This window comes from Watersipora subatra, chromosome 1 (genome assembly GCF_963576615.1).
Source record: "Watersipora subatra chromosome 1, tzWatSuba1.1, whole genome shotgun sequence".
NCBI classification, from domain to species: Eukaryota; Metazoa; Bryozoa; class Gymnolaemata; order Cheilostomatida; family Watersiporidae; genus Watersipora; species Watersipora subatra.
In genome coordinates, this window is record NC_088708.1 from 57,644,721 (window position 1) to 57,657,925 (window position 13,205).

The 13,205-nt window shown below is 35.8% G+C and overlaps 1 protein-coding gene across 11 annotated transcripts in view; it reads left to right on the forward strand.

The window, feature by feature from the left end:
- The first annotated feature begins 4,181 nt into the window (after window positions 1–4,181).
- Window positions 4,182–13,205, forward strand: part of LOC137397934 (prominin-1-like) — a 35,118-nt gene continuing 26,094 nt past the window's right edge. For all 11 annotated transcript variants that reach the window (XR_010978934.1, XM_068084049.1, XM_068084026.1 and 8 more), the window contains exons 1-5: window positions 4,182–4,295; window positions 4,713–4,990; window positions 6,213–6,277; window positions 6,678–6,886; window positions 10,440–10,569. Coding sequence is in view for 10 of the 11 variants with exons in the window: in XM_068084049.1 (XP_067940150.1) it covers window positions 4,810–4,990; window positions 6,213–6,277; window positions 6,678–6,886; window positions 10,440–10,569 (585 nt within the window). In the remaining variant the exon portion in view is untranslated. The remainder of the gene's footprint in view (window positions 4,296–4,712; window positions 4,991–6,212; window positions 6,278–6,677; window positions 6,887–10,439; window positions 10,570–13,205) is intronic.

Sequence of the window (13,205 nt, forward strand, 5' to 3'; positions counted from 1 at the left end):
ATAATTATTTGCGTCGTGATGCAAGTGTAAAAAAGCGTCGTGTTTCATAGAGTAAGGCAAATGAAGGGCGTTGTAACTCGTAACTGTAACTGTAAGAATCGAGGGTGTTGTAACTCGTAACTGTAACTGTGAGAATCAAGAATTGTAGGCGCACTGTATTAATTAGTAATTTAGTGTGTGCCTTGGGGTTAGGTGCGTGTGTTTACAAACTTGCTGTTTCAATCTTTGTGAGTTCAAATCCAGGACGGAGTGCACTGTTCATTCCTAGATTTTAATCGCTATCGCTGGACAGACCATTGAATTGATTGAATATCGTATAGCCTAATGGATTAGCTCCGCGCCTTGTGAGCGAGAAGTTCCAAGATCAAATCTTGTGTGATTTGATTGCTTTTTTGAAAGTTTTCATTGCTAGATTTTAATTGCTAGCTGGACAGACACTGAATGATGTCTGATGACAAACTTTGAAATTTATATATATATATCTATATATATATGTATTTCTCAAAGTATGTTCGTATGTGTATTCTAGGTTTGATAGTCCGGCTATAGCAATTATTAGAATAGTCGTAGCTGGACAACAGTGCAGACGCAAAGTCATGGCTTACCGCCATTAGAAGCCTATCTTATTAAGCAGCTTACTAGAATTTTCCATTGGCAATGTGCCTGGCTAACAGCTTGAAAGTTACAATTGTTTGACAAAGTTTTGAAACTTTTACAGTTGTTTTTATTTTTCTCTTAATTTATGTCAACAACACAAAACACTTCTCTCATGATATGTAATTTGAAAGTTAGAATGGGAAATGTTGTTATATGGTAAATACAAATCAATTTTCTGTTCAAAGACTTTTTTATTACCCGGGCAACGCCGGGTAGCACAGCTAGTAAGATGTATAAGTAAAACTACCACAGACCAACTTGTTTGTTAGTATCCCAGATAGTTGGATAAGAGCAATGGTTGATCTTCGCGTATTCAAAAGTAAGTTCCCTCAGTATCTTTCTTGTGAGTCTTGTAAGCTTAGATGCAATGAAAAGGTAGTCAGTCGTAGCTTTCTCCTGGTCACCATTGAAAACTCATCCATTGTCAAACCTTAGCTGATAGATCAACCTGCTTGGAGATTGGCCTTGGTCAATTGCATTCTTTGCTCTAGCAACACGCAAAAGTGTCGACTTCTTGATGTTAGTCGGTAGCTGCTCTTCTCAACATAGATTTTCTATCTAACACCAGTTGTACAGCAGCTGTAATATGCTCATCTGTATGATTAATGCGTGTGGTTGGTTCTCGATTACGTTCATGATTCTCTGTAATAGAAATCTTTCATATATTTATGCATTTTTAAAGCAAGTAGCAATGGCTAACCTTTGCTACTTATTGCTTAGGCTAACAGGACCTTGATGAAGTACATAGTGCAGTATTTAACTTTCCTTGCACTCTGGTGATGGTAAAATATGTCAAAAGAAAGATAGTTCATGGGGTGCATTGGGACACATGGGATGTCTTGGGACATGTCCCAATGCACGCCGTCCCATAATGACCTTTTAAGTCAAAGGACTCAAACTAGTCTTATGTAAATATTTTACGAGCTTAATTTAATATTAATGTGCCAAGCCGAAGTTCAGAATCGTATGTTTTCATAAACTAACAATTTTAACTCTGCTGTATTTGTTTTATGCTTAATTAGCAAATTAAATTCAGTTTAAAAACTTACTTTTACTGGAGAAAAAGAATAAGTACTAAAAAAAGTTTCCTCCTTCATGCAATGTTGGAAAATTTAATATGGCTGAGCAGTGATATCATTTTCGATTCCTGGTGAGTTAAAAGACTACACAAAGTGTTGAAGTTTGAATTTTGGCCCTGACTCAATGCACTCCGTGTCCCAATGCACCCCCATCTCCCCTACTAATATTCAGTATATATATTATTTAATTTACTGAATAATATATTAGACATATATTCTATATTATCCCACGACTAAACAAGAGTGAAACGATTGATTGGGAGAATTATAATAAATGCACATGTGTACACAACTCCCTAAAAATTATTCGTTAACGGCCGTCACCAAACCCTTGCAACGAAATCCTATCAACAAATTTAACTATTTTTCAGTAAAGTCGTTTAAGTATAATAATGATACAAAACGCATATAAACCTATTTAAATATGTTACCAAGCCTTTGAAAGGTTACCGCAAATCCCTAAAACTAACCCATCTGATCGGATTATACACAAATAGACAGATTTTTTTGGACGAAAGTCGCCACAAAACGCTTGAAAAGCTTGGATTAATAAAAGTTAAGACCGGAAATTGAAACGCCGGGCGACAGAGAATAGAACGATAAAGTCTTGCGCATTTCACGAAAAAAAACGTGCACTTTTCACCAGTCTATAGCATTGTCGAATTGCCGAAGGTTTCGGCAATTAACATAGGAGTACAGAAATCGTTTCATTCTTGCCGATTTCAATTTTTTCATTTTCAATTTCATTTGCCGACATATTTGAATACTTTCGCATTCTAACTGATGTCCAACGCAGTGTCAGTAAAGCAAATGACGATGATATTTTTTTAACGTTTCTTATGAGATTATTACAATAATTAATTATAAGTTTGGATGACTACGGAACAATGACTACGTAGCACAGATTTTCTAAAAATCTATATAAATATCACAACTTCGTGATATTGTTAGCTATGCCGTTTTGAAATGTAAAAAAAATTGTGCTTTGGTTTTATATTATTACTATATAAATAATATTGGTTATTCTAATAATATCAGTGCATTTTACTTCCAATATTGGCCAATATTGCATTTCTCTTTTTGCAGGAGGAGAGATATAAACATATAATCTTTTCCTTTCATTATTGCTATTTGTTGTATATAATAACACCCACACCCAGTACATTACAGCTACCATTGCAGTTATCCTATTGCACTGCAATGCCATTTGACTGCTAATATTGCATTTCTCAACCATCAGTACTCTTTCTTTTTTCCAATATCACTTTGGTCGTGGGCTGTATGACAGTGGAATTTTTAGTATCATACATGTATATATAATAAGTATATGTTATATGTTATATATTCAATATTATATCATATATACGATATATTATATACTCATGCTGCTATCTACTCATGCTCATGTTATATGTATGTACATACAGGATATTTTATATATATATATACATATATCACATATGTGTATATATAAAAAGATATATAGCCTATATATATAATTATGTAAAATTCAATACATAATTTAATTTTTAAAGAAAATAATTAATTAATTTGATTAGTGAGCAAATGAAAAATAGAACTTTGTAAGGGACAAAGTTTTTTGTATTTACAGTTCCAATTCTCAGCTGTACATTTCTATTTTGTGTAATTGAAGTGTATTGCAATATATACTGAAAATCTTTTGAGGCGAGGCTTCAATTGCAATTGCTGCTATACTCTTCCTCGAGTTGACAAGTACCTTGCGCGCTTGTGAGATTGACAATTCAAGGAAAAGCATCCACATATAGTATTCAAATGATTTTTGCCGCCAGTCACCATGTTGTATCTGTTGACTGCTTAGCAGTATAATTTTTTTACACAGGCATCAAAACATGTAATTTCCCTAGAAACCCAAACCAGCAACTAGTTGCAAATACAGAACCTGCCAGAGATTGAGCTATATGCCAATTTAGGTGACATATGCTTTGAGCTTTCAAAGCGTTATCTTAACTTAAATTATTAAATTATCAGTATTATATGTAGAGAACTTTGTCTTCTTTCAAATGGTATATAATACAACAATCAATTTTAAAGCAGCTGAAAATTGGAGTTATTTTTGTTTGTTAATGTTGTGGTCTCTCCATTTTTGCTTATATAAAAAATAGTGGGCGTGGCCTGTTTGTTTGGAAACTAGCGAACTCCCATATGCGCTTCTCATGGTCCTACAACTCTATACGACTCTGATACTAAAACGATCTTCGGTACCGTACGTTTACGTAGTACTGTACCTAATATAATAATAAATAGCGCCTAGTAATTTACGTCATTCGCGTATACGTATCGGCTTTATAGACCTTTATTGCAGTAAGTTAATTTCTAACGATTTTCCGATATAACGGTGACTTCAAAATCGGATTATATAGTTAGCGAAATTTGACACATGCACCCTATGAGTCATTTTAGTACCACACTTCGCCAGGCGACATTCTCCCTAGCTCGGTAGTTTATACCTCCTAGGATATAAACGGTCTTTAGTTTCAAGGAACGCTTATTTTATTTGCTAGATACTTTTACACAAAGGTATGTCAAGACATGTTTTAGAATTAACATTAAATATTTATTCAATCTTAAAGGTTTGGTTAGTCATGTTAACGATAGTTAGCTAGATACGCGTTCAAGGTAGGATGTGTTTCCATTATAACAACTAACTTATGTATATTTCTTTTTTTCAAATTTAGGTTCACAATTTCTTCACGAAAGTGTTTAATATAAAACTTATGGATTCAATGAATTTCATTACAGAGTATAAATACATCATGATCACGGATAGGCTACTACGCCGCGGGTGGTACCCGTGTTCATGATCATTTAGATTACAGCTGTTTTGACGTGTCCCTACGTAACTTATTCAACTAAATTCTAGTATAGTTTTTAATCCCGTGACCCTTTGCATTGCATAATTTGAATTGTTGTGACCAGCCAATAATATTTTTGCAGAAGTTATTGCATGAGAGAGATCACATTGTGGAGATTCGCTGCGTTGCTCGTGACCCAAAGCTGCAGCTAGCAAAAAGTTGCCCCTAATATATTCATCATGCCTATTATGAGCCGGATTACTTTGGTTGTGACATTGTGTGTCTGCATTCTCAGTGTTGCTGCGCAATCATCATCAAATGAAACAAATTCGCTCAACTTGGCCTTGGAGCCATTATATTCAATGACCAATGGTTTTCTACGGGTTGTTTTTCCAAAAGGAATAAATGTGGACACTATAGGTGAGTGGCTTAATTTTATGATGAATCCACCACTTTTATGTTTTTCAAATTCAATGTGGTAGTGCTTTATTTATGTATATATTATAGATTATTTATTTATGCATATGTATCATATTTTATCATATTATGAATATGCAGTTTAACATCATCGCCGAACTTATGATTCATATTTGTTTCATTGTTATTACATTATGCAACCCTACTTCTAATGAATTATTGGTTCCTCTGTTGTTCATTATGTTCATAATTCATACCGCGCAACCCTTGGAAATGCTCACCAATTCTAAAAACCCTTCCTAATAGGACTACTAACGTGTTTCAGCTATACTAAATCTATTTTGATGATACTTGAGGGTTTCTGTCATTGAAAAAACTAATCAACAAAGTTTTTTGCATGATACTTTGTCAAAAATGAGAGGCCATGAGACATTCATTTCCATAATAACTAAGACTTTAAACTTAACTCAAACAGTGCTGCAAATTGTAAAAAGAAACAAAGGCTGCCTTTATTTTGTATATATGTTGAAGCTCATTTTTATGTCTATTGGATCATAACAACACTTCATATGTAAAGACTTGTGGCAGATTTTGCATCAAAAGTTGATGTTGGCAATGTATTTTAATTCATTTTAAACAAAATATAAATGTATTTTTTAAGACAAATCTAGCAGGACATAGGCTACATGTAATTCTGTAGATGTCATTTGCAATGACCATGTTTTTCTTGAGTAAGGGTGTGTTGACAACCAGTGCATTGAATAATAAAATGAAGACACTGCGTTGATAAATGATCTGTCAAAGCACTTAAGGGTTTCTTACTGAGGCCTGTTTTTAAAATCTGACAACCATTTGTTAATACCTAAAAGGCTGTTTCATGGAGTGCCACATTTTGTTAATAGAGAAACCTTACATGAATAAGAAGCTAAATGCTTTATTGGAAGCCAACTTTTTAGTAGTAGGAACTGTACTTTTGCTAAACCTTATTAGCATTAACAACAATTTGTTGATATAAACATGCCACTTTTGATGTGCAACATTGAATATATGTATTTGGAGAATAGACAAGAGTAACCTGATTGCTATATTAAAACATACAAAGATTGGGATTAGTAACTTCAAGGGATGTCGATAATGGACATCTTGTTTTTCTTTTCTTGAGTTGGTTAACCTTGTTGTGATCACACACAGCTGGTAAAGAATACATCCGTACATCTGCTTTTAGAATACCTAATTGACACACTGCTCGTAGATACGGACACACCAATAAACTATAGTGAGCTTGTCCAGGTGAGCCATTCTAACAACTATTATGATATTGCTTCTTCAATTCCATGTTGTTTACTAAGTAGCCGTTCAGGAAGCTCAGTGATTAGCTGGTTACTACAACATTTATTTTTGATTACCCCTATACAGAATGGCTACACCCTTATTCATAGATACAATCATTGCGTCCTGCGTCAAATCATCAGGATGTGATACGTTGAAATGCTTTTTATATCATTTGATCTTCATCAAAAGGCTATGTCAACATTCCCTTGTTAGATGACAATAGAATCAGCTGTAGTATTCACTAATGATCTTTACCGCTAATACAGCTCCAATCTAAACAGCTCTTCATGCTGAGGGAGGTTGCTTAGTTGTACTATGGTGGACTGAATAATCAACCACAATGCTGTTACAATTGTAGGAATTTCTTAAAGGATATGCAGGTTTTGCTACCAGCGTTGTGATTGGACTCATACTAGTAGTGTTGATGCCATTGATTGGTCTATGTTGCTGTTGCTGCCGCATGTGCGGAAAGTGCGGCGGAAAAACGCAAGACACTGATCCAAAGAATGCCAAGTGCAAGAGAATTCTTTCTGCTAGCTTTCTTCTCATCTTCACCTTACTTCTTATGTAAGTAGAAACTGTAGGCCAACAGGCTATGTCTCTCTGATTATACCTTTAGTTTTATTATTGCAAGAACCTAATTAGGATGTGGAATTACGATGCTGATAATATATCACAGCAGATCTATCAAATCTGTATTATGTTACGCTTGCCTCCTCTATCATTTGTTGTTGAAATTCAAAATGGCGTCAATGCTCAAAAAGTTACACTTTGATTATTCTTTAATTAGCCATGAGCACGCAATTCTGTTAGAAAATTCGACGCTGTCGCACAACCATGTGTATGATTCCATGTCCTTTAGTGGAACCTTGGTAAATGTCTTTTATGCCTTTTTGTGCGATGTTAGCGCATACCAGTTTTATATTTCCTATTGCAAACCATAGATAGAACCATAGATACAATGCTTTTTTATATACTCGCCGATCAGCTGTGCATAGAGTTTTTATATTGGTAACTAGTAGGTCCTGAGTCTTAATGAAGCCGTAATAAATGCTGTCGCCGACCCAGGAATGTCTCACATGTTGGCTACAGAACTACGGGAGCTGACAGCTGTTAGTAAGGTTATTACAGAAGAGCTGACCACCACTAATGTCAACTTCAATGGCTTTGATGATATGGTTGTTTTTGCTCAGTTTTTCTCCCATACTGAAGTGATTAGTTAAGAAATACATATACCAGTCTCCTTCATCTGGAATGTGTAAGAGGTTGGACTAGTAGCATGTATTATTAGTAGATTTCAGGTGTCGATAAGGCTCTCATTTGCTATCACTTGCAGTGGTGCATGAACTAGAAAAGCTAGCCTTGTAGGCTTAGTGACGCTGTACACTATTGCTTGAATTGGAATATGAAGAATTGTTTATTGCCCATATAAATAAGGGCAATATATAAGGGCAAATACTGTTTTGTATTAGCCCATTGTATAAACGCAGTCACTTTGCAGCACTAGATATTGCCATTGTGAATTTCCACTCATGTGTTCATACAATATCTGTTTCTTAGTTAATGTTAGTTATGAGCGCTGATGTGTCAGGAAGGTCTGTCTGTAGAGCAGTCCCACCAATCAACCTTTAGATTTACCGCAGGCATATTGTGGTCTATGACAACTAGTGTGCGGTTGCTCGTTATCATATTCAAATGAAGAAACACCCTGAATTTGAAATTTTTATGGTTGCCTATTGATGTATCAATCACATATGCCAGTGAATGCGTCAGTCCTTGCTCGACTACTGTTGTAAGTGCTCTGTCATGGACAGTTGGTTTTCGGTGAAAGCCCGACAGCCAAGTATTCTTGTCTGTATTTGTCAATCTAGGATGCTGCCAATTTTCAAGAGCTTTCGCAACTCTGTGATTCTTCGTAATCTGTTCCTTGTATTCTTGGCAAATTCGTTTGCTGCTATAAAATTGAAAAAAATGTCATATACATTTTTTGAGCATTGGTTTTTCACATAGGATAGTTGCTGTGATGTACTGTAAAGGAACTGACTTCCTCTGGAACTAGAGCAGGTAGAGGAACTGAGTTCCTCTACTTGCTCCCCAAGAATCAAACCATTTGAGTAGAAGACAATGAGAGTATATATATTTCACAAATATGTATATGAGTACAGTTAAATATGCAATGAACATCTGAGTAACTGCACAGTGTGGGACTTCCAGATGTTCCCCTTCTGTCACTTCTGTGGGCTACTTACATACGCTTTCAGCTTATGTAAGGCTTAAAAAAGCGGTCGTAAGTTTGAATCCCTTATTTTGATGACGTATTCAACTCGATGTGGTTATTGTTTTGACACAACAATAACCATGTGATGTTATCACGTGGAATAAAAGGCTCAATATAAAACGTCTCGTAACACCGGTTTATGACAAACACTTTGGGTTCTACCGGAAAGCCCTTATCAAATATAGATGCTTGCTACTTTACAGTTTCGTTTCAGCTTGGTCTAATCATCTCGTCATAATCTGATCATGTGACCCATATTTCAGCCAAATGGCATGAACAACTTCTGCAGTTTTTTTCGACCATCACAAATGACCAACAGGCTCATCATGTTTTTCAGAGGATGATATGCACCTGATCGAGCTAAGGCTAAAGAATTAAACTGATTTTTAGGCTAGGTTTTGAGATACTACATCGCCGAGTATTTGCTGAAGCAAATGCGGATGGGTTTGTGATAGTGTGAACACTGTTATCATCGAAGTATTGTGGCATCGACACCGAGATCTGGCGATACAGTGTGAACCAGCCTTAAAGCTACACAAGTCGTGTATTGGTCATCTACATGACCTAATCATCATACCAGCCTTTCTGAAAACTGTCCTGTATCTCATCACTCGATTATCAGATAATCAGAGACTTTCTGAATAACCTGTTGAAGTTCAGTTTACTTTCTATTACAATTAGAAAGGATGTTCAACACCTAGCAACTGTTTCATTTAATCACACGTAAAGTCCAGTTTTACTTTCACATACACACATGTTTGGCAAGATATTTTTGATCATACAATTTTATGCCGTGCAACGCACGGCTTCCTATATCTATTTCATGACAATCAACTCATAGAATTCATTTAACCTTTAGAATATCCGTAAACATTTTAATTAGCTTTATTTTGAATAAACATATTTTTTACTTGGAGCAGACTTATCACTATGCCCAAAGCAGGAAGTTGGTCAACAATTGCAGTGGATGTCTTAGCCCGGCAATTGAATTAACAGTAACTATTGTTTTTTTATCTAATTGTTATTATGCATTGTTTGTGTTCAAATAAACCCTCATTAAATATAAAATAAAAATATACCAAAATTTAGTTTTAGTTAAAATGTACTGAACATTGTTAGAAATTTTACTACAAAAAATGTCTCTCTAAAACTAGCCACTTTTCACTGCTTCCATATGGAACACTGAATATTTACCAATGCCTTTTAACTGGCTAAACTTACAAAGTTAAAGAACATGTTTACAAGAAAGTTCAATACATGATAAATTCATAGCAGTTAATATTATTATTACTATTATTCCAAAGGGCAACATTGTATTGCCACAACATTTTTTCCCACAACATTGTTTTCCCACAACATTGTATAGCCAAAACAGTTCAATGTCACCCGGAATTTGGCAAAATGATGTTTTCAAGTCCCTAGGTCCTATAACGATAGAGAAAAAAATAATGAGTTTAAAGTACATCATCTGTATTGTTGACAGAAGTAATCCTTTGCATTGCCTAATGGTTTACATAGGGTTCGACTGAAATCTATATAGCAGATTATCAGCCAAGTGTACACTCAATTTTGCTTTACTTCTGTTAATAGTTATGGCATGCTAGTCTACTTCTTGGAGAAGTTTATTGTCAGCCAGAAAAGAGAAAGTCTATACATTCATTATGAGGGATGGCCACTTTTTTACAGTAGCTGGATGGTCATGGTAGATACATTATAATGAATAACCTGTTTTTTACATTGGGGGATAGTCATGGTAAATACAGTATAAGAGACGACCTCCTTTTTTACAGTGGTAGGATGTTCATGGTAAATAGAGTATAAGGAATAGCCTCTTTTTTGCAGAGGTGGAATGGTCATGGTCTTCTTCAGCTCGGCAAGACTCTACAAGATAATTGACGATGGCATTATCAATCGTGAGCTCCAGCTGAAGGTGGATACGTTAAATTCAGTTGTGGAAGACACGGTGGAGAAGGTAAGTTGCTCCATCATTGCATAGCTAGCTTATTTATCTGGTTTACCCCATATAAAAACAGAGAGAATATGCTGCTGGTAGCATGAATAAAAACAATGTGTTTGCTCACTGATGAGAACTGCCACGGCTTGACTTACTTGCTAGTACATAGTTTTGCTGAGTGAATCAGTGGTAGATAAAATAGTTTTGCTTTTACCAATTATGCAAGTATAGACACATCATGCTCAGGCTTGAGGGAAACAAGAAGGAATGCTGCATTGATCTCTACCAGTATTGTCTATACCTCCGATCTAATTGATATGCTTAGAGGCTGTAGTAATGTATATACAGGATACTCGCCTGGTCGTGTTATTGAGATTATATACATGTATATGAGGAGTTCGAGGAATTGATAACAGCTAGCCACAGTTCATGGTTCAAATTGGATCGATCTTTGAAAAGTTGGATCTTCGTAAAGTTGTGATATTTGTCAATGTTTGTCCATCGGTCTATGACACTTGATAAGATAGATATTTTTAAGTTCTCTGAAGTTTTATTCCACGCACTGATGAATGTTGAGATAATCATGTTGAGGTAGTCATAGCTGTAGCCATAACACAATCGGCGTGTGTTGTTGCCGTTGACAACTGTAGATGACTCAGTCTCCAGTGTTTGCAAATGGTCAGCTTTATTTATTGCCTTTCAGCGGTGTGACTACTTTTTGGCACAATCAGGTCGATCTCTCAGGTCCGACATTTTTCCATGAGCCATATTTTGTGTCGACCTTTGCTATGGTGGTGTTGCTCTACAGCTACCATATATTCTATCGACCTTTGCTATGGCGATGTTGCTCTATAGCTACTGTATATTCTATTGACCTTTGCTATGGCGATGTTGCTCTATAGCTACTGTATACTCTATTGACCTTTGCTATGGCGGTGTTGCTCTATAGCTACTGTATATTCTATCGACCTTTGCTATGGCGGTGTTGCTCTATAGCTACTGTATACTCTATTGACCTTTGCTATGGCGGTGTTGCTCTATAGCTACTGTATACTCTATTGACCTTTGCTATGGCGGTGTTGCTCTATAGCTACTGTATACTCTATTGACCTTTGCTATGGCGGTGTTGCTCTATAGCTACTGTATATTCTATCGACCTCTGCTATGGCGGTGTTGCTCTATAGCTACTGTATATTCTATCGACCTTTGCTATGGCGGTGTTGCTCTATAGCTACTGTATACTCTATTGACCTTTGCTATGGCGGTGTTGCTCTATAGCTACTGTATACTCTATTGACCTTTGCTATGGCGGTGTTGCTCTATAGCTACTGTATACTCTATTGACCTTTGCTATGGCGGTGTTGCTCTATAGCTACTGTATACTCTATTGACCTTTGCTATGGCGGTGTTGCTCTATAGCTACTGTATACTCTATTGACCTTTGCTATGGCGGTGTTGCTCTATAGCTACTGTATATTCTATCGACCTCTGCTATGGCGGTGTTGCTCTATAGCTACTGTATATTCTATCGACCTTTTTGTCAATCAAGTTAATGTAAAGTGTAACTATAGAATATTTGTTGATTTTTGCTAGTCGTGACGTTCTATGTAATAAGATGTGCTGATTTATTCCTGGAAGATGTCTGAGGAAAACTAGTCATCGAGGAGAGTCTAGCGATTGCTCTTCTTTGTTAGCAATTCTTATTGTTAAACTTTGTTCTGAATATAACAAACTGGAGACTGAAACTAGAGGATAGAGTTAAGCAGTCGTAATTTTGAGTCATATTCAAAGCAAAGAAACTAATGTTATCATTTTCATGAAGATTCTGTTAACTTTATAGCTACCCACCCGTCTTGTAGTGCAATCTGGATGACCTCTAGTGCAATCTCAATTTGAGAAAAAGTGTAGAAGTAGAACCTAGTAAACGTAAGAACATTAGGTCACTGAAGCTCGTATGTTGGATTAATAATCTCATGTGTAAACAAACAGAATCGCAGATCATGCAAATACCTTTTGTGATTGTCCCGAGCAATCCTCTGCTTGGCGTTCAGTTGTTCGTTCAGTTGTTCGTTCAGTTGTTCGTCTCAATCAATTGTTCACTAACAGGTCTTGTTAATGTTCCAGGTGTTTTTCTTATTAGTTATTTGTCAGATCAACACTTTGATTCTGATCATTTGAGTTTATTTAGAGGCAGGTACGTACAGCATTAATTCCTTGTTACCTTTAGATGTTAATTATTGAAATAGTTTTGTCAGTACTCACGGTAAACCAATCCCTCACCATTCCTAATTGTGACAAACTACAACTATGGTATAACTGTTGCGTAACCAGAGCATAACTATAGCATATTTGTAACATAACTCTAGTCTAACTGTAATGCAATCATAACATAACCATAGTACATGTATATCAAGATACATCCACAGCATGACCATAATATAATCATATTATAACCATAGCATAATCATACAGAGATCATATCATACGGTCGTATAACCACACCTTAGAGAAATTCTACTTCTCTGGGCTGAGCAAACTATAGTTCTCTAATTCTGCCTTTTTCACCCAAGACTTTGGCAATCAGCTCAAAGCAAGTTGTTCCCCAACCCTTATGTGGACTAAGTTAAGGTCAGAGGTTTTTGACATTAATTAGT